Source organism: Lutra lutra, chromosome 11, assembly GCF_902655055.1.
Source record: "Lutra lutra chromosome 11, mLutLut1.2, whole genome shotgun sequence".
Classification (NCBI taxonomy): domain Eukaryota; kingdom Metazoa; phylum Chordata; class Mammalia; order Carnivora; family Mustelidae; genus Lutra; species Lutra lutra.
This window is the reverse complement of record NC_062288.1, coordinates 73,388,907-73,411,507: the sequence shown is the minus strand read 5'-3', so window position 1 is coordinate 73,411,507 and position 22,601 is coordinate 73,388,907. Positions and strand designations below refer to the sequence as shown.

Below are 22,601 nucleotides of genomic sequence, written 5' to 3'. Positions count from 1 at the left end.
ACTTTGCAAAGTTTTATTACTGTAATAATAAATGTACATTTAAACTTGAGCTTACTGATGGAGTTTTCACATGTAAAACCCCAAAGGAGAGTTTCTTTCCAAGTCGCAAACTGGAGACGGACTGGTATGTAAAAGGGACTACTAAGATACTAACAATAATTCTGCAGGACATGCATTGTTTGTACTGTTGGCGCTGTTACTCTGATGAGATACAATGGTGATCTCTGCAAGCACAGGACCACAGATCAGGCAAAAAAAACAAGATGCCAGAAGTGATGTTGAAATAGGCATTTGACTATTTAGATTTCCATAAGCAGAGAATGAGTCAAAGCCAAATAGCTGATTTTGGCCAAATACTCATCCTAAAGACAAACTTGAGCACATGCCTAACTCAGCATAAATTATTAAAGTAATAATTATTTGAAGTAAAATATTTTTACTTTAAATAAAGTAGATTTATGCTTTTTATGCTTTACTGCTTTAAATAAAGTAGTAAAGCATAAATTATTTAAAGTAAAATATTATATTTTACTTTAAAAGATTTCATTTTATTTATTATTCAACAGTTCTCTCATTCCAAACTCATCTAGTTCTAGAAGGTGTTAGTTCACATTAGTGCTGGCTAGATAATCTAGCATTCCCTGTTTGGTCTTTCCGACCGGTCACAAAAGAATTCTATTTTAAAACAGTTTTATAAATTCAAAAACATGTGGAAAGTTGGAATGAAAGAAAGTTTTAACCACATATATTTTAGTTTCTGTAGTCTTAGGAAGCCCGTGACTATACTGTGTATTGGAATACAGTGACTTCCATCTCATGTCAAAAACATATCTAAATTTGAAGTGCGTGCACAATAATTTCCTATTACCTATGGACAGTGGTACTGAACCATGATAACATGTCACGAAGTAATTACAGCTGACATGTAAACTGTACTATCCATGGAGTAAATAGCTTTATAATCAGTATTTTATTTGATATTGATTTACAAATCCATCCTTTTGTCTTTGACTCCTGTATACCCACACTCACTCCATATGTGCATTTAGAGATAGAAATTTCATTGTCTCTTTTACATTAAAATCCAATATTATAGTAATATTCATGATGACTTTAAATGCTTAATACTTAAAATAATTTACTTTAAAGGGTGGTACAATATATTACATCATTTTACAATACAGAGAAAAATGTCTATAAATCTCCTACTCTTTTTTAAGATTTTTTTTTTTTTTTTTGACAGAGACAGACACAGCAAGAAAGTGTACACAAGCAGGGAGAGTGGGAGAAGGAGAACAGGCTTCCCATGGAGCAGGGAGGCTGATGCAGGGCTCGAATCCTGGACCCTGTGGTCACGACCTGAGCCAGAGGCAGATGCTTAACAACTGAGCCACCCAGGTGCCCCTATAAATTGCCTACTCTTATCAAAATTATTATAATTTTGTTACTTCTGTCTTGAAAGAAGTTGGAACTTTAAAAAGTACCCTGAGGAGGCTGTGTTAAATCATAGGAATAAACACTTCACATAGGGCATATTTTTAATGGCACAATAAGGTCATCATCATGTAAAAATCCTATGTGGTTGCATGGTTAATCAATCAGCCAACCAAAAACTTGGTGCAAAGTGAACTGGGAAACTGATAATAAAAGTGTTTAAGATATTTGAAATATTTTAATCTGAACTCACCAGTGGCTAAGGCAGAAATAATTCCAGGGCTTACATTATTTAACAATTACTTTTCTACTTTCTTCCATTCCAATTTTGGGATTTCAGCACCAAACTATGCAATTATGTTCCTTTACTACCGCTGGTTTATCTGACGCATTCTGCCTGTGTTTGGCTGGTGAGTCTCCACAGTGGCACTTTTCAAACTACTTCATCTAAACAGTGAGAACACAATGATGACTTCATGTTTTTTGTTTAAAATATAAATATTCTGCTTAAACCCAGGTGCGTTTTCAGATTTGTTTCTTTTTCCTTGATGTTCTCTATCTTGTGCATTTAATCTCTATAACATTTCATGAACAAGTAGAAAAGAAGGAAAAAATGATAATTCTACTTAAAAAGTTCAGAAATAAGAGAAAAATTTTATTTGAAAATTATTAAAATGGTTATATCATAATGATTTCCTTGTTTGGCAAGATATTTGTATGCTTGTTTTGGAAGAATATTGCACTTAAATTGAATTTTGCTTCTGTGAACATCTATTTAAAGCTTTCTTGAAGTGTTTGTTTCAATGCTTTTACTCATATAAAATCACAGTAGCTCATGCTTCTCTCTACTGAGGAGATGCTTATATGATTAGATCCTAAATATAGGTTTTCATATAAATTTTATTGAAAAAAATGAGATAAATTTATTGGTTCTGTTTTAGTATAGTTTCTACCAAAGAAATCCATGTTTACATTGAATTAATTTATACACAGCTTTCTTGTCTTTAAACTTATTTCTTCATTTGTCCTCAAATGGTATTTATTTTTGCGAAGAACAACAGTTTATGAATAGAACATTCACAGCCCAGGGACACCACGGTTTATTCCAATTCTCTTTGGAATGGTGCAGGAAAGTGGGTTTATTGCCTCGTTTTTCTTTCACTACTTAAAGTTTATCTTTCTTGATTTCCTAGGAGTGATTCAGCCAGGTGAATTAGAGGATCTGAAGTTAAGGGAAGGAGGGGATTCTGAGAAAAACATGCCATGAAGATAGTGATTTGATAAGGAGAAAAATATTTACCACAAAATTGTAAATTTCATCTGCCCCAAACAAAATTGTGTGCATTTTAAAGACCTGTCTTTTATTGGCCTAATTTAATTTTTTCTATTAAATTGTTCTTGATTTTCTTTTTTTTTTTGAGATTTGTTTATTTTAGAGGAATATATAGAGAGAAAACACGAGTGGGCAGAGGGACAGAGAGAGAATCTCAAGCAGATTCTACACTCAGCACTGAGCCTGACATGGGGTTTGATCGCACAATCCTGAGATCACTACCTGACCCAGAGCCATGAGTCTGAGTTGGATGCTTAACTGACTGAGCCACTTGATTTTCTTCCTATTGAGTCAGAAAAAAGACAAAAAATACTATTACAATGTGAGTCCCTTTGTAACAAATATAATTACAGTCCATTTGGATTAATGTTTGTTCCAACAAAATCCAAATGCAAATTAGAATGTGCTTTTATGGGGCTTCTGGGTGGCTCAGTCATTAAGTGTCTGCTTTCGGCTCAGGTCATGATCCCAGGGATCACGCCCCAAATCGGGCTCCTTGCTCAGCGGGAAGCCTGCTTCTCCCTCTCCCACTTCCCCTACTTGTGTTCCCTCTTTCACTGTCTCTCTCTCTCTCTCAAATAAATAAATAAAATCTTTAAAAAAAAGAAAAGAATATGCTTTTGTGAAGTTTAATGATATCTGACTTTAACCTGTACTAAGAATTTTAGCACACAGGGTGTCATTTTGTTTAACATTATCTTTTTTAAGCCAAGAATGCTTTCCATTTCCCAGAAGTTGGGTAAATGATGAATATATATAATTGTATAATTTATAGTGCTGTATTATTGTACTATATTATTGTATTATCAAAGTCCACACAAAGTTTTCTTATCAGAAAAACAAGTAAGAATACAGCTGATAGTTTTTTGAAGCTATAATTCACAATATACACACAGGCAATATTATTTTAGAGGAAATAAGATTAGGGTCCCACAACGTATGATGAGGTCCTAGAAAGCATAACTTGGAATGGACTGTCCTTTGTAGACATACGGACTCGTACATGTGAGTGTCAGTATGAAGATTAGGAACTTCTTTTTTTAAAATCAGCTCTCCACCAAAACTCCTTCCAGCTCACTTTCGTTAAATGGAGTGTTGTTAGCCTTCCCACTAATCTAATTCTCCGCAAGTTTTCAGTGTATTTTCAATAGTGCTTAAATCGTGTTGCCCTTATAAATTATTTTCTGCTGTAAGACTAATAAATATGCATTTAATATCTAACAAAACACTTGGAAGCAGTTTTACTATACACCTGAAAGCAGTGTGTAGTAAAATCTCTGAGTATCAAGAAAACGGGCCATGCAACTGCGTTAACGATTGTGTTTTAATAATAAACCTGTCGGTCATAAAAGCAAAATCTCTCAGGGTAGAAGGCAGACAGGCCATGAAATGGGAGAAAGGGCAACAGGAGGACTGGAGAGCGCACCACATTTTGTATATACCTTGAGGCAGCGACTGGACAGGAAGTGCCGCCTGGCCAGGTGGGATGGAGATGAGTCCCTGACGCTGAAGGCTGAGCAGATGCTGCTGCTGCTGGAGTTGCTGCATCTGGAGGAGCTGCTGCTGGAAGACAAGCTGCTGGGCTGCCAACTGCTGCTGCTGCTGCTGCTGGTGCAGAAAACCCAGCCCGGTGAACGGCGGGGAACACACGGTCTGCGCCAACCGCTCTCATACAGAGAAATGCACACTGCTTTCATTGCCCCGGTGAGTTTCTGAATGGTCATCCCGTGGTCAGAGTTCAAAAGCAGAATGTGAGCAAGTGCAAGATTTTCGGTTGCCTTTCTTTCAAATATTACACAGCAGCAGAGAACCAAGGAACTTGCGTGAAAAGAGTATGGAACGAGGTCTAGCAAAAGTATGTTACAAAGGTTTGGACTTTCTTATAAAGTACTTGGCTTACTACAGATGATAGTAAGTTTATCTACACTAAAAAAAAAATCACACTTTAGAGAAACAGTCAACTTCAACAACACCCCTATCTTTCTTTCTTCCTTCCTTTTTTTTTTTTCTCCTTTTCTTTTCTTTTTTTCCAACTGAGTAAGTTTGGTCTGCAGAGGCCCATGAATACGGTCTCTAGCGATCTATTAGTAAACTGGGTTGTAGCCTTCAGAGGACAGGCCTGTTAGCTCTCTCTCTTCCTCTCCTCTCTTGTTGGAATATATTAAAGGCAGAATTATGTTCAGGGCAAGACAAAGCGCCCTGATAATAAGGAAAAGTATAACTTCCAATTTTGTGAGGCATTACAAGACAAACCAGAGTTCTTTGGACTCGGGAGGGTATGAGAAGGCAGTCACACTTCAGAGAAAGATAAGCTGCTGGGGAAGACCTTTCCTTTTTAGTTTGGGGAAAAGAGAAACTTCTGATGCGCTCACTGGAAAACAGACTGCATAATGGAGCAAGTCATGTGGATTGCCCAAAGCCTCCGGAGAAATAAGGAAGCAATTTCTATTCTGTAGTTGATGGCTGTCTGAAATTCTATTCACAAATCCAAACAGAAACAAAGCCTCAGGAGGTCAAAACTGTTTCCTGTACGTTTGCATAATGGGCAGCTTGAGGACAACGGCTCTGATACCTGCTGATCAATTTAACTACTTCAACATGTTTTGTTTGTATTATGTTTATATTTGATGCAGTTTGCTGACAAGTGTGAGCTAGGCCTGAGAAGCCAGCTTGTCAGTTTGATTTATGAGCATATCAAACTGTAACTTTCTACTCGCCACTCCAAACCTACAGTAGCAGTTCATTAATCAGGGGCCCGTGACTTTGAAATCTGTGTTCTATGGGTTTCTCCCAGAGCCCGTTCCCCCCACCCCCCCAACCGCAGGCGACATTTGCATGCACGTTCTCTAAGCTGCACCACTGAGAAAAATAAGGTTCCCTCACCAACTTAGATTCACGGTGAATACAAGATAATCAGTACTTTGTCCACCACAGAGCTCGCTCTTTGTACATTGTGATTCATTAGTGAACATTAGGCGACAGACAGCAGCATTGGATTGTAACTCTCAAGTCCCATGCTACAAAAAAGGAGAGCAGGAGAGTTCTACTGTCACTGTTAGTAAGTGGGGTAAAAATGTATCATAACGCATCTTTGACAGTGAGAGCCTCGTGCTAGGGTGGTGTCAGGCGGCCCTGGCCTCGCGGCGCCCCGTCCCCACCTGGCACTGCGGCGCCCCCTGCCGGGCAGCGCAGTGGGCCCGCCGGCTCCTACCTCCTTCGCCTGCTTGCCGGGGTGGGGTGGCGGCGGCGGCTGCTGGGGCTGCTGGGGCTGCGGCTGCTGTTGCTGCTGCTGCTGCTGTTGCTGCTGCTGCTGCTGCTGCTGCTGCTGTTGCTGCTGCTGCAAAAGCTGAAGATGTAACTGCTCTTGCTGTTTCTTGTAAAACTCTTGTAGTTGTTGCTGAATAAACCATTTTGACTTTAATAAATAAAGGCAAAAGTTGCATGTATTATAAATCTCCTAAACTCTTCTAGACTGGCAAATGGTAGAGCAGCCATTAAGATTCACCTCCCAAGAACAAAAAAAAAAAAAAAAAAAAAAAATCTGCAGTGGACGCCAGGAGACAAATCTACATACATTTTTTTTTCCCAAGGCAGCTCTGAAATTTTCCAATCCAGTATCCAAAAATTCCTACTAAACAAAAGGGCACAGAGAACCTATATGCTAAAGGGCCAGAACCACATGGATACCCTAAATGATTGCATCTGAAATCCCGATAGGGTATAAACATAGGTTCTATCCTACCATTTGTAAGGCCCAAATAGATGACTACATATAAGCAGGTGGTTTGGGTCTCATTAGGGAATATGTTTCATTCATCAGATGTACAGAAGAATGTCAGACTTAGAAATCTAAGCAAATGGGCTGTGGTCATCATCCACAGATGACAGCAAGGTAATTAAATTGACAAGAATTCAGGTAAAGCACATTCTCTTCTCTACGATAAGTAAGACTACAACATAAAGTCCAAGTACACTCGAGGCTCCAACAAGGTACATATTAGGAGCATGAGTTTTGTTCCTTAAAGAAGGTAACGTCCATGGATTAGTGACTTAGCTGCTTAATTTTGTTTTTATAAGTAGATATTTCCTATGCTTCAACACTGAATATATTTTGGAAAGAAAAATCTAGGATGTCACCTTCCCATTGCAACCAAGCGACCAGTTCAAATTTCGTACTTCCCTGAGCAAAAAGGAGTGCTAAAGTGGTGAGGAGTCTTAAAGGCAAGAATTATCTGTAAGTCTCTTTGCACTTTTGTGGCTTGTCTACAGATCAAACGTAGGAAGCATATGAATATTTAAATATTAGTCCATTCCATGTTGACGCTACGCTTCTCTCTGCTCTTATTCTAGACTTGGATAAATGTAAAAAGACTAAGGGATCTAACTTTTCTTATGTAGTCCTGCAGTTACAATGCTACGTTTATGTTCTTGCATGCTGATCAGTTGTCCCTTCGAGTGGAGAATGACTGTCAGATAGGTCCTGGTGCTGTCGACCACCGGTGCACGCCTTCTGCACCACGCTAGAACACCAAAGCAGGTAACCCACATTACCTGCTGCAGCATGACTGCCTGCTGCTGCTGGAGAAGGGCTTGGAGCTGCTGAGGAGACAGGACTTGTTGCTGAAGAATCTGCTGCATTTGCTGAGGGGTGATCACCTGGGGAGTCATCATGGCCACCGACACGGGCACCTGGACAGGGAGAGAAAGAGAAGGGGCCGTCATAACCAAACGTCTGCTCACCTACTTCACAGTTATATAGCATCTCCAATACATTCTTTAGAAATGATGACTAACAATCTGTACATCCTATTTGATAATTAAATTTTAGAGCACCACAGTGTTTAGACACTGGCCTTCCAGGGGCATCAGACTCGATCGGATTCTACCTTTATGTCCCTTACCTCCTATATATTATGCTGAATGGTGGAGCTTTGACTAGCAGAGTTAAAAATAAACAATTACACATCAGTGTTCTTAGTACTTGATCATTGACCATCTTGCTAGTGTCATAGTGCTATCAATGTAAAGCCTTTTGAAATGGTTTAAAGGTATGATTAAAATAAACTCTAAAGATTAATTAGAAAAATATGCATATAAGTTACAGTTATCAAAGTTAGTAAAGAGGATGTATGTAGAAAGGACTTATGCATAAAACATAATCACTATCTTGAAAATTTTATGGATATATATAAAAAACAGAAGTACTAGAAAAATACATCTAGTAATACATACTACTTCATGAGCACATTTAGCAGCTCATGCAGGATACATATACAAAAGTATATCCAGGAAATAGGCACCCAGACAGGTTCTCTCGAAGAAGGAATCAGAAGCCAAGTATTCTTCTTTAAACATTTTCTTATTTCAGGCTAACTAGACTTAAATTAGGGAGTCTGGAAATTGAAAGATTACTTAAAACTTATTCATGAAACTGAAAAAAAAAGTATTTTACTTAAAATTTTCTTTCTTTTCAAGGCTCTGAGAATTACAGAGTCAAAAGGAAAAGCAAATAAGGTGGGAGAGAAAGAAACAAAGGAGAAAGGAGAGGCAAGAGAAATACAGAGTGAGAAAGAGCAAAGGAGAAAGTCCTAGAAAAGAGAATGGCAGGAGAGGTGAGTGTGAGAACCTCATAGGCAGGAAAGCCTGAGGTAGAGGCTTGGCTGGCCAGGCCACAGCTGTGCCGTGTTGAAGGCACTGCTTGTACTAACCAGCATGTAATCAAACAACGTGTCAACTTGCCAAGTTTGCAACCTTTGAAAAAGCAATCACTTTCTCTCCTAGAAAAAACAATTCACTTTTACTATAAATAAAAGCAAGTGTTTATATAAATACTGCTTCAGAACAAATCCATGGGACAACAGTGTGTCTTGGAAAACAGTAAAAGATTAATAGACATGGTTCACTATTTTAATAGTCATTTTTACACAGCTAAAAACTTCTCTGGCACTTCATGTTATGGAGAAAGGAGAAACTGATAATGAAAAAGAAGTGCAGAGAGAAAAAAAAACAAAAGAAACCCAGGGTGGATAAATCTCCCCTTCCTCAAACAAACAAATTGTATATATGATATATAACATATATAATATATAATTAATATAATTAATACAATGAAATAACTTTGTCTTTTCTATCCCATGGTGCTATCTTAAAATATGGATTGACTAAATCTAGTTCTATAACACAAAGAAAAAAATATCACATTATGACAGAAAAAACTCAGTGATTTTCACAAGTATTTCTGGATTCATTTTTTAGAACATACGACATACCTATAGGTTACTATCTTTGAATTTATCATAATAAAAGGCATTCTGAAGTGTGTGCTATAAAATTAACTGACCCAACAGGCTGCCCAAGTGTTTTGTTGTTTAAAAATTGAATGGCGAGTTTACCTAATTGTTTGTGCCTTGATAAACAAATAGAATGGTTAGAACAAGCAATTTTAAAATTAATCTACTGCAAAGATAGCTTTTCTTCCACCAGTTGCTTACCTCATACTATGTCCAAATAATGACGAATCAAACCAAAATGAAAGACAAGGTAAGAAAGAAATGTTAATCTCTAAGAAGGTTGCCAATGCAAATTGACAGAAAGACAGATACTACATATATGTAGACAGCCAAATACATAAATAGAGATACATACACACAGATATATACCTTCTATAAAGCCTATCATGTGATAAAAACTTGCCACACTTCTCTCATCTAAGACCCTAATCACTTTTTAGTGTATGGGGAGCTTTCACTTAATTATCTACATATCTACAAGGAAAAGGACTTGTTATACATGACTCATGACAGATACACTTTTTAAGAAGTTTTATGAATGGGGGCGCCTGGGTGGCTCAGTGGGTTAAGCCGCTGCCTTCGGCTCAGGTCATGATCTCAGGGTCCTGGGATCAAGTCCCGCATCGGGCTCTCTGCTCAGCGAGAAGCCTGCTTCCCTCTCTCTCTCTGCCTTCCTCTCCGTCTACTTGTGATCTCTCTCTGTCAAATAAATAAATAAAATCTTTAAAAAAAAAAAGAAGTTTTATGAATGGAGGCCTGTCATAATACACTGCAAGTGTACAGTTAGATTTCAGCTCATATAAATTAAGTAACTCTAGCTTGTTGCAACTGTGACTGATTTGGTGTATAAGCAAATTTAAGCAAGAATTGTGCCTTTGCATTTTAGAGTCCATTAGCCCCTTTACTATGGATAGGTTATTTTTTTTACTTTTAAAATGGTTTGTATTTCCCTTATAGCGAAAAATTTATGAACATAAAAATAACCATCACAACCTCCACCTCCTCTTCAAATCATATGTACCACACATATGTGATATTCTCCAAGTTTTAAGCAGATTCTGTCTTTCCTTCTAGAAAACTGTCATCTAAAACTGACAATATACATGCACAAAGACAGGCAGAAAGACAAGCCAACTAACACATAATTGACTACTCTACCTCCATAAGATATGTACGAAAACACGAATCAAAATTAATTATATATGTAGGAAAACACAGGTGCACTTGTGAGGGATTTCTAACACTATAAAGAAGCCAGTACTAATCTCTAAATCCACATATACAAGCTCATCCCAAGTGGAATGTCTGAAGCTACTAAAACATTTGAATTATTTTAATAAATAGAAAATAAAGATTTTCCTGCACCAAATATCAGTTGCATGCTATACGTAGGCCACTCCACTTGCCTTGTTTAGAAATCAGTAATTTTCAAAATGCAAAACTTCTCCATTTTAAGCAACTCACTTTAAGTGATATATTTCCTTTACTCCTCCTCCATCACTTTTGTTAAAATCTCCATGCACTTCTTTGTCACTCCAAACTACCATAAGAATTCCCTGACAAAGATGGGTAGAGATTGAGTACACAAGAAATTTTTTTTGGAGATCATGCTACTTTATCAATAAACAGGTAAGACCAGCATCATATTTGAAAATATATAGAGAACTTTCTGAAATATATATACCTTAGTAAGTCCAGTATTAAGCTTAAGAAAATATTTTCCACTAGATGCATCATTTCGTTCATGCAAATATTCTAATGAGGGACCACATTTAGGTATGTGATAGAGGAGGGGAAGGAGAACTTAGCTCAGCTATTTTCTGGCGAGAGGGCAAAAAAAGTCTGGTAGCTCTATGAAGGTACAATACATTATGCAGTCACCGAATGTTAGAAACAGCTGGCTCTGAATGGGTGTCCCAGTGAAAACTGTAGTCCACCAATTAAAATCTTCAAAAGTGAAGAAAGGGAATGAATTCTCAACTTTGGTGGGGAGATTTCTTTTTCTCTCTTGGTGTTTACTATACTGACAGATCTGAAATTCCCCACAGCGATGCACCCATTAAGAGTTTATTTGCCCTCATTTATTTTCTCATTACATGGATTAAGCACACACCTGATGTGTTGCTCTGTGTGCTAAGAAGTAATAGGTAAATGGACATAACGTTACATATTCTGAAAAGAGAGAGGAAAACTTCTGCAACTGTCCTGAAATGAGTCAAAATGGCAAAAAGTTGAAAGTGTTTAGATAGTATCCCAGAACAGGTAGAGGATGACTTTAGATTAAAAAAAAAAAAAAATACTTGGGGCGCCTGGGTGGCTCAGTGGGTTAAGCTGCTGCCCTCGGCTCAGGTCATGATCCCAGGTCCTGGGTTCAAGCCCCACATCGGGCTTTCTGCTCAGCAGGGAGCCTGCTTCCTCCTCTCTCTCTGCCTGCCTCTCTGCCTACTTGTGATTTCTCTCTGTCAAATAAATAAATAAAATCTTTAAAAAAAATACAAATGTGTTTCTATTAAACTTCTGAATGTATCTCATTGAAGGGGTCAAAAAGTCATTAAAAGAAGATCACGGCTCACTTCAAATGAATCTAAAGAGTTATTGTAAGGCCCCCAATTTTTATTTGCTATAATAAACCCACTGTCTTTTATAGTCTAGTTTAACTGGAACATTTCTGAATATGTTGGGTTTGCATATTAAGCACACCACTTAATTAAAGATCCCACGTATATGTGGGTGATTGGAACAGTTCTTAGCATAATGTCGGTCCAATTCGTTCTTCACTAAATGTGAATCAGAAAAAAACAGTCACAACCTGTAGGTGAGACTTATAGTAAAAAATGTTATTTCCTTGTTAACAGGGTCTGCCAACTATTGGTTCATAGCTTCCTTGTTCCTTTGCTTAAAATTTGAAGACAAAGGAAGTCCTGGCTGATAGTCCCCAGTCATTAAGTGTGGGGGGGGGGGCGGTAGGGGTGGGTAACTCTATTAGGATTAACTGTGTATAATAAATGCAAAACTGGTTTTCAGATTATACTCTGTCTTCCTATTTTAACCAACATTTGATAGGAAATATTGGATTGCACACGCTTTAATTTCTCTGTTTACTTCTTTCGTCTCTACACTATCTGTAGCTATAGTTTATTTTAACGTAAGAAACTATCGTATTGCATTTCTAGTCTCGGTCCAAATTCAAGCCCTGGTAACATGTAACAATGTCCATCATAATAACAGCTTTCCAAAAGCTTCCTGGCTTTATGGTATTAAAAAGAACTGACAATGAATTGAGTGGTATTTGTAAGCTTTTCATCAAGTGCCGAACAGGAGTATTTAAAGAGATCTGGGATGGACAGAGCATACTGCTATTTAACGCAATCTTTTAGCAGCAAGGAAATAGTGTGATGGGAACAACAGAGAGACTGGCCCAGCGTAATACCAGGCACCGAGATTACTTTTCACCATGATTCATCGCTACTTAGTTTCGACCATAGTTTAAGATGTTAGTTTTCATTTAGCAATTCCTTTGGTGAAGCAGGGTGAGGTCTGTTGTGGAAAGTCGCGTTTGTCCAACTTTCGTGTTCTCTTAGCCAGACACAAACATTGCAGGAGAGAGTACAGCTTTTCCTTTGTACGCGTGGTGACGACGAGGCTGCTCACGTAGGCACGCTGTTGCAGAGATTCTGGAGAAGTCCTAGATAATATTGCTACACCATATGTTTAAAGGCCAAAACTGCAACTTCTAATCTCACTCTGGCTAATCAAGCCGCTCAGATTATTTTACATACATCTTTGGTTTAGGCCTTGACATGCCCTTGTTTTTCTTTCTTCTCAAAGCTAAAGTTCCTCTCTTTGATTAGCTGAAACATTTGCATGGTCACTACACATTTTTCATTTTATAAATCATTATGCATTAGCAGTCTTGATCGCCTAGCTTGACTAATCCTGACGAACTGAAATCACAGCTGAAGGTCAAACTCCATCCCACTGCACATTCATATTCAAACAAATCTGCACCATTGTTCATTAGGCTCCTAAAATCATTGGAAAGAAGTTACTGAATATCTTACACTTATTCCTTATTCTTTCCAAACTTAACATCCAGAACATTAATGCCTAGCAGAGGAGAAGAGCAGAATACAAACAAAATCAATAACACTTGGTAACTGGAGTGCCTGGTTTTATTTTAAGTTGTAAAAACTAGAATATAATCAATAATTACCCAGAATTAGAAGAGTTGGGTGCTAAACCAATTTGAGAGGGGCTTCTCGGTAAAAAGAGGTACATTCATTTATTAAAAATGCTGTCATTTATTTATGTTTGGTAACTGCGAATGTTGACGCGACTAGAGGGAGAGAGCCATGCCCTGGAATTAAGATCTTGCTCAAAATTACGAAGAGACCAGTTTTCTCTGGGACTGGGCTAACAGTTAATCCTGTTTATTTGTGTATACTCGTAAATAGTTCCTTTCAGATTTTAAAATGAATTTTAATACACCAGATACAAAACAAAACAATTGTGATTTTGATGGAGCTCAGAAAATTAGCCCAAATAATATTAATTTCAACAAAAAGCAAGCTGTCCTGATAAAAGACAACTCTCTAAGAAAGCAAAAATAAATATGAGAAGGAAGATCCTTTCATGCTTTCATAGGCGCTCTCATAGATTGATGGATGATAATCATCTTAATTTCACTGCTCTCCAAAACAAAGAGCCAGAAAAGGCAGCAAAAGACACTAGCCCATTCATTCCAGGACCTGCACAATGCTAATTCCAACATTTAGCTGCATGGTTTTCTGCTTGATGTATCAGAGCTCAAAAGATGAAAGCAGAGAAGTAATTGCTCTCCTGGTTCTTATTCTTCGCTGACAACCCATAAATTTAATTTTACACACACATTCATTTACATTTTCAAGTATATGACATGATAATTGCCAGAATATAACACCTCCATTCCTGTAGATACAGCAACTCGCTGATTGACAAGTGTGGTGAATAGAGAGGAATGGTGGTTGAATTGCAGAATTTTTTTTCTTCTGAAAATTACACTTAGAAGGGCTAACGGTAATAAGCATTTATGAAACAGTCTCACCATAAACATCTGCACATAAAATGAACAGTAGAACCTCAGTTATTACAGTCTCTCAGCTTTTGGTGCTTTACACTGAACTCTATTATTAAAATAGTAAAATCACCAACAGCGGAGATCCTGACGCACAAACGTATGAAACAGTCGGTCCCCAACATTTAGTATATCCTTCAGCTGTGACTCTTTTCAATCAGTCATGCCACGGCAAAGCAGTAGACTCGTTAGCCTGCTTGCAGGTATTTAATTATGGTTTGAAAAAACTTAAGTAGTCCAATAATACTCAATAAAGTGTTCCTTCGTTCTGGGTCTCACGAAGGGGACATTTTTTTCTAGAGGGAGAAGTCATTACTGATTATTTTTTAAAAAGTGTTGCTTGACAAAGACTGAGACTCTTCGAAAACCTCCCACAGTTGGGTACGGTGATTTGGCTTTCTGGCTCACCACAGAGAAGGTTACAAACTGACTTGCTTTTCTTTAGCTCCAAAGTTCAAGAATGGAACAAAGCCCTCTAAATTGGATCCTGATGAGAAAACATCACCAACTTCTCAGAAGAATTTCAGATCATTAAGATGCTCTCAGTGCACTTGGAGTTGCTGATGAGGCTGTCTACTGACAGAGGCCAACTTCAATGGAGGAAGGCAGGAGAAAAAGGGAAAACTGAGGTAGATTTACGGAGAGTATTGTATGAATGGCTTCACAATTACTTTTTGTGACTGCTCTGACTAATTTGTACAGAGCCAAGATTAGTTCATGTCACCAAGGCTGTGGGGTTGCTTAACACTCACTATTAGAATAAAGAATAGTAACACATGTGTCTTGGTGAAGGAACTGTAATATTTCAGACTGCGCTTTTTGCCTCATATGATACGCAAGCTGTATTTCGACCCCCAGAATCATAGCAGCATACTTAAGTTACCTGTCCCAGAAAGATTCTGGAGAGCTACCCAAAGATGTTGCTGATCAGAATAAACGAGCATCTCTAAAATGTGTAACCAAAGCAAATTCTTCTGTTGGGGCATCTCCTAGAATAGTTGTAACCTAGTAACTACAGAAATAGCGTTAAGGGCTTCACACATGAAAACAGACACCTGAACTTTTAGCACAATGTGCAAAAAAGACAACTGCTTGGAGTGTGGTTAACAAACATTTATGAAGAGTTATCAAAGCAAAACCTCAAAAAGATCTACCAAAAACCAGGTCGAAAAGTTAAAGCTCATGTTTTAAACTCCTAATTTCAAATAGTTAGGTGGGAGACTTGTGCCCCCAATTCACCCTCAAAACAATCTTGCCGCTTGGTTAATACAGCATAGCTCTATTTCTCTCATGCCTCAAACAGTTCCCTCCAACTGTTATTTAATGCATATGAGAGTATAAAGTAGATATCAAATCCGATTATTATGAAATACAATTTTTTATGAAAGTAAAGGAATTTCACCCATGAATAGCTTAAACCTGACATACTCTATAGCATTTAGGTTAGATTATAAAACTACCCTGCGTTCTATTTATATCTTATACCTCTATTTAATTTTATATTTTGAGATATCATACTGTGGTAAATTATGTTGGACAGAGTACTATTTTTTCCATAGCTGTACCGATTTTGTTTAATAACTGACTTTCCCTAAGATTATAAAGCTGTGTTTAAGATATAGTTTTGCTCATCTTGTCTCAATAGACTTCCACGATTACTTTTTACCAACTAGTCTCGTTGAAAGGTTTCTAGCATTATAGGTAATGTAAAGTCCATTAGGTCAGGCTCTTCATAGCATGACATGCAGTAAATTACAAGTGCTTCAAGCAGCTCAGTGAATTACAGTTCATCACTTTGAAAGGTTTCCCACTACAAGACCACAGATATCAGATCTGGCAGTTAGGATCCAATTAACACTTTGGTCAGAATAATCAGATTGCATGTGTAAGACTTGTATAATTCGTTTATTGCTTCCATGCATCTTCTGTCGGTAGGTAAATTTGTTGCTGTTATTTCAAAGCTTGGAATCGGTATGTCACTTGCCTTTAGATTATATTTCAAGTTCCGTTGCCGTGAAGTGATGAACTCTCCTTGTTGTAGCCATTTAGATCACTTGTCCTGTAGATATTACAGCTTGAGAAATGGTTTGTTTCTGGTAGTTTTGTTTTGTGCTCTTACCATGTCATTATATGTCTAGGAAAAAATTGCTGGCAATTTTTACTAAGCACGTTTTATTTAGTGTATCAGAGACCGTTTTCTCCAACGTGATCACTGTGCATCCCGCATAACAACCCTATACACCATAAATGACATATGCAATGACATTTACATGTGTACTGTCATGCAAAACTATTTCCTGCTACACTGAATATAATACTGTGACTGAATGAAAAACATTCTGATTTGGTGATATCATTTTTCTAGCCATGGTCAGTTATTTAGAAGAGGTCCTTTAGGGAAAGACTAATAAGGAGAGAATATTATTCTCATATTTGGTACTTTGGCCAGTACTTTGATAGCTAGTTTAGTCACACTTTCAAACATTATAGTTAACTGGATAGAAATCTAGAAAGAATAATTTCACCCAGAGGATGGTACAGTTTCTTAAAAAAAAATTGGATATACAAATTCCACTACTGCAATTTTTAAGCCACAATGGCCTAATAAATTTTCATAAATAAAAAAAGCCTAATAACATTTCTTGAAATAGCATCACATTCAATTCTCAGTGAAGCTTATTTTGTTATAAATTAGTTTCTTTATTCTCTTTTATATTATACCTAATGCAGATTCAAGTTCCTAGATTCAGAATACATGTTTCAAATCCAGTATAAACTGTTGCCGTAAACTGTGAAAACACAGTTAAAGAAACTCTGCTTGGAAATGATTACTCTTCACAGGTGAAATCTAAGCGATACTCCTGGGCCCCCTGTTGGAAAGTATGCCCCTCCTTCAGTTTTTTACAGTCAGCTCTTCAAGGATTAGTAAATACAATACAACTAGTGTTCAGTTTCTTTTGACAAGTGGCCGTTTCTTTTCTCATACAATTATACCACACCAGAGGGGCAATCAGATAATGCAAACATAAATATTTCCTCTTACGAATGTTGATGAAACAATACTAATGAAGATGGAGACTCTGAAACCAGAAAAATTCAAGTTGAACAGTGGGCCTCTCCCTTGTCTGCTTTGTCGCATTGGTGAAGCTCTTTAATTTCCCTGAGACTCGATTCCTTTGTCAGTAACATAGAGCTAAGCACATCTGTTTCGCTGGGTTATTCTGATGATTAATTGTGATAACACATGGTAAGCACTCATACGATCTTCCATTCCTCCTTCCTTCTGTCCTCAGATGAATTCCCTTCTAGAGACTTAATTACACATGATTAAGCCTGTTTATTTTACAAGTGGAATGTTAAGAGAGCCTATTCCACCTGTTGCCTCTACCAAGAGTTAAGATCTAAAACATTAAAAAGTTGGATCTCATAATCTACACTGAACTCTGAGGGGTTTCTAAGCAGAGATTTTTTAAACTGTGGTATATAGGGTGCCTGGGTGGCTCAGTCGGTTAAGGAACTGTTCTCAGCTCAGGTCCTGATCCTGGAGTCCTGGGATTGAGTCCCACCTCAGGTTCCTTGCTCAGTGGGGAGCCTGCTTCTCCCTCTGCCTGCTACTCCCCCTGCTGTGTGTGCTCTCTCTCTGACAAAGAAATAAATAAAATCTTTTTTAAAATGTGGTATATAGTATCCATTAATAGAGTTCCATGCATACATTTAAGTATTTTACTATTTATTAAAAATATCATTCTGGTACAAAGTCACGCCAGACAGAAGGGTTTGGTTTTGTTTGCCTGTGCAGCAGGAAAACTCTGTCTGAGCAAGCACACTGTTCTCAAATCCCAACCCAGCCTCACAGCTCCCTAGGCCGGATAAATCCCTTACCTGGCAACAGGATCTACTGGTACCCATGTTTCGGTTTGTAAGAGTTTCAGTTCTAACTCCCACTCATGAGATTCCTTGTGTCTTAGTTTCCATTCCTGTTTTTGGCTTTGTCCATACTAGTAATCTGGGTTTTCTTGGTATCCAGGTTTTATCTGTCTCCAACTTTGGCTCTATGTTCTAATCACAATTTCAACTTCTTAGGCAGTTTCTTGAAGAATAAACCCTCCTATAATCATTCACTCATCCAACCAACCAAAAGTTGCTATCTCTGGTGGTGGTGGGGAAGGTAAATTAGATGCATAATTAGAGCTCAGTGTGGCAAGAGTTACCCTAGATGAATGTAAGGAAGAACTAGAACAGATATAAGCATGGCAAAATGAGAAAGGGCTTTCATGTGAAGGTAATGCTTAAGCTGAGTTTTAATGAATAAACAGAAATTAAGAATACTGTAAGACTTCTCTAGAAGTAAGGCATTAGTAAAAGCAAGACTCTTTTGGGCAATGGCAAGTCATTTCTATGACTAGAGTAGAGGTATGGAGTACATACAGCACAGGTAGGTAGAAGCCATACTGCGAGAAGTCCATGGCTACTAAATTCAGAAGATAAACATTTCTTCTTAAGAGCTGATTGAGTAGGGGGTAAAGAAACACAGACTTCTTGAAGGATTCAAGAAAAATGATATGACCAGATCTGAATTTCAGGAATATCCATGGCAACACTGCTAGTTAGGAGATCACTGTGGGCATTTTAGATTACCTGAGTAGAATGGAGAGGAAGAGGAGTTGAGAAGAGATAAGAAGTGCTAAGGAATTTGAACACACACACTGGACTTTTATTTTTTTAAGTTTGTATTTTAATTCTAGTTGGTATAGAATCCAGGCATTCTATACTTCCATACAATATCCAATACTCATCACAAATGCATTCCTTAATCTCCTTTACCTACTTAACTCATACCCGTAACCCTAAAGTTACCCCTCTGGAGAGGTTTCTGAACTGCAAACACAAACCCTCACACTGTTCCTGACCCTAACCATTATTCTGGCCCTAAACCAAATCCCAATTCTAGATCTGAGAAAAAAAAAAAAAAAGTGGTATACATATAGAATGGAATACTACTCAGCCATCAAAAAGAATGAAGTCTTGCCATTTGCAACATCATGGATGGAGCTAAAGAGTATCACACAAAGCGAAATAAGTCAGAGAAAGAAAATTTCATACAAACATGCAGGATTTCACTGATTATATATAGAAACTGTGAACAGAAAGGGGTCATCTAGATGACTCAAAGTAATCTGAGCAGATGATGGCTTCATTTATGAAGGTAAAGGAAGAGGATTAGTGTTACATGGTAAAGTAATAAATTCAATGTTGAGCTTGCTGATTTTAAGGGACCTGTGATATCTCTTGAAGGAATGTCCAGCAAGCTGCTCTATATGTGGCTCCTGAACCAGAGAGTAATGGCCTCAGATTTAGATTTGGGAACCATTAGCAGAGCAATAGGAGTTGAAGTAATAGTATAAGGTGAAGTTACCCATAAATCTGTATGAGGTATGTAGAATGAAAAGAGCAGAGGGTTGAGGATAGACTTTTGGGAACTCATTTCCTAAACAATATTTGTTGAATACACATAATGTTAAAAGTTAGATGTTGAGGACATAATGGTGAACCAGTAGAATCAGTTTCCTCCTTACTCCCTCCGTCTCTTTTTTCTCTCCTTTCTTCTTTCTCCCCTCCCTACCTTTCTCTCTTCCTTCCATCAATAAATGTCTATTAGTCACCTACTATATGCAGACATACACTATGTTCTAAGGGTACTACAGGAACAAGACATAAAAGGTCCTTGCCCTTGCAAAGTCTATCTTCTAATGGAGAAGAAATAAATTAGACCAGTAAACTGCTGAAATAAATAAAACAATTACAAACTTTGATATATTCTAGAAGGAAATAAAGAAGGTATTATACAAGGAACAGTAAAGATCATCTTAGATAGTATAGTTAAGGAAGTTCTTTCTGCAAGGTAGTATTTAAGCTAAGACCTGAAGGATGAAAAGGGCCCATGCATTGATAGGATCAAAGAGGGCACATAGTAAGGCAGAAAAAGCTCATACAAACATTAACTTGACTTGATCTTGACCTGGAACAAGGGAAATGAGGTGGTGATGAGGCAGAAGTACTCAGCAGGATATATAGCCCTTATATATATACCATGATATATATATACCTTGTATATATATCAGCCCAATATAGCCCTTGTTTATATACCAATAGAGGAGATAGGGAGCAAATCATTAATTATGCAACTAAATGGTAACCATAAAGTGATCTAAAGGAGAGGCACCTGGGTGGCTCAGTAAGTTAAGAGTCTTGGTTTTGGCTCAGGTCATGATCTTCAGGGTTATGGGATGAGCCTTGTATCAGCTCCAAGCTTGGTATGGGGTCTGCCTGAAATTCTATCTGCCCCTCCTGGCCCACACACACACAATCTCTCTCTCAGATAAATAAATAAATCTTTAAGAAAGTGACCTAAAGGGGAGAGCAAACCACAGAGGAGTACTGTCATTTGAGGGCAAAAAAGGAATCAGAGACTGGGAAGGACACTGAGAAGGCCCAGCTTCAGAAGTCTAGTGGAAAACCTGGAGAACACTACCATAAAGTCTGAGAAAAGAGTACTATAAGAAGGAAAATACCATCACTAAAATCAGATGAAGCAAAAAGATTAAGATAATGAGATGATGCTCCGTGTCTTGGTTAATATGGAGGTTACTGATTAAGATGATGCTCCGTGTCTTGGTTAATATGGAGGTTACTGATTAAGATGATGCTCCGTGTCTTGGTTAATATGGAGGTTACTGAAATTGGCTAAAATAACCTCATGGGAGGGTTTGGTCAGAAGTCAGATTGTGGAAACAGTAGGGGGAAATAGGCAGTAACAGATTTGAGAGAGTAGACCATTCTCTTAATTACCAGTGTTATGATGAAGGTAGAACTGCCAAACTTCAAGAGTAAGTGGATTGCATGGAGTCTTGTTTAAGGGAGAAGATCTGAGGCATGTTTCTCTATAGAGGTAGATAAACTAGTTGTAAGAGAAGTGGGAAAGTGAGTAAAAGGCAGAGCAAAGTCCTTTCATAGATGGAAGGAGAAAGCACCCAAAGCAACAAGTGGTACATCAGCAAAACGAAAAGGTAAGCTACGGAGTGGGAGAAAATATTTGCAGACCATGTATCCAGTAATGGGTTAAAATTTTAAATATACAAGGAACTCATACAATTCAATAGCAAAAAACCAATCCCATTAAAAATGGGCAAAAGGTCTGAATAGACATTTTTCCGAAGAAGATACATATAAGTAGTGAAAAGGTACATGAAAAGATGCTAGACATTACTAATCATCAGGGAAATGCAAATCAAAACCACAGTAAGCTATCATTTCACATCTATTAGGATGTCTATTATCACAAAGAGAAGAGATAACAAATGCTAGTGAGGATGTGGAGAAAAGGGAACCTCTGCATACTGTTGGTGGGATGTAAACTGGTACAGTCAGTATGAAAAACAGCATGGTGGTCCTCCAAGAAATTAAAAATAGTTTTAATTTTATGTTTTATTTTTATAAAATATAAATTTTACAGATTATTATTAGTGGTAAAGTACTTCGAGAATAAATATATATAAATTAATATATATTATATCATTAATATTATATTAATTCATTAATGATTTAAATTAATTTAAATTTAATATAAACTAAAATCTATATATTAAAAATAAACACATTTTTATATAAATTTGATCCAGAAATTCCACTGCAAGGTTCGTATCCAAAGGAAATGTAATCAGCATTTTAAAGAAATCTCTGCACTCCCCTGTTCACTGCAGCATTATTCACAATAGCAAGATATGGAAACCACCGAAGTGTCAAAAGATAAATGGATATGCTCAATGTGGAGTCTGCTTCTCCCTTTGCCTCTTGCCCCACTCTCATGCTCTCTCGCTCTCTCTCTCTCTTTATCAAATAAATGGGTAAAATCTTAGGGGAAAAAAAAAGACAAATGGATAAAGAAAATGTGGTAAATGCATACAATGGTATATTATTCAGCCATTAAAAAATGGAAATCCTGTTATCTGGGACACCATGGATGAAACTGGAGGCATTATGGTAAGTAAAAGAAGGCAGACAGAGAAAAACAAATACTACATATTATTACCTATAAAGGGAATAATAAAAAAAAAGAAACAAACAAACCCATAGAAACAGAGGGCAGAAAAGTGGTTGTCAGAGACTACGGCAGGGAGATGCAGGAGAAAGAGGAAGAAGCTGGTGAAAGGGCATAAATTTTCAGTTTTAAGATGAAAATGGTCTGAGGATTAAATGTACAACGTGCCAACTATAGTTGATAACACTGTATCACATCATCGAAATTTGTTAAGCGAATAGAACTTAAATGTCTTCGTTTCACACATCACATACACTATATATACACAAAAAGGTAACTATCTGAAGTGATGGGCGTGTTCATTAACTTGATAAGAGTCACCTTACAATGTAT

At 37.4% G+C, this 22,601-nt stretch overlaps 1 protein-coding gene across 16 annotated transcripts in view; it reads right to left on the bottom strand.

Annotated features, from left to right (window-relative positions):
• The window catches only part of FOXP2 (forkhead box P2), a 572,585-nt gene that overhangs the window by 56,440 nt on the left and 493,544 nt on the right, over positions 1 to 22,601 (bottom strand). For 10 of the 16 annotated variants that reach the window (XM_047694958.1, XM_047694957.1, XM_047694956.1 and 7 more), the window contains 3 exons: positions 7,319 to 7,456; positions 5,979 to 6,182; positions 4,210 to 4,375 (listed from right to left, as the gene is read on the bottom strand). In XM_047694958.1, coding sequence (XP_047550914.1) covers positions 4,210 to 4,375; positions 5,979 to 6,182; positions 7,319 to 7,456 — 508 coding nt within the window. The remainder of the gene's footprint in view (positions 1 to 4,209; positions 4,376 to 5,978; positions 6,183 to 7,318; positions 7,457 to 22,601) is intronic. The other 6 variants (XM_047694964.1, XM_047694968.1, XM_047694965.1 and 3 more) reach the window with 4 other exon arrangements.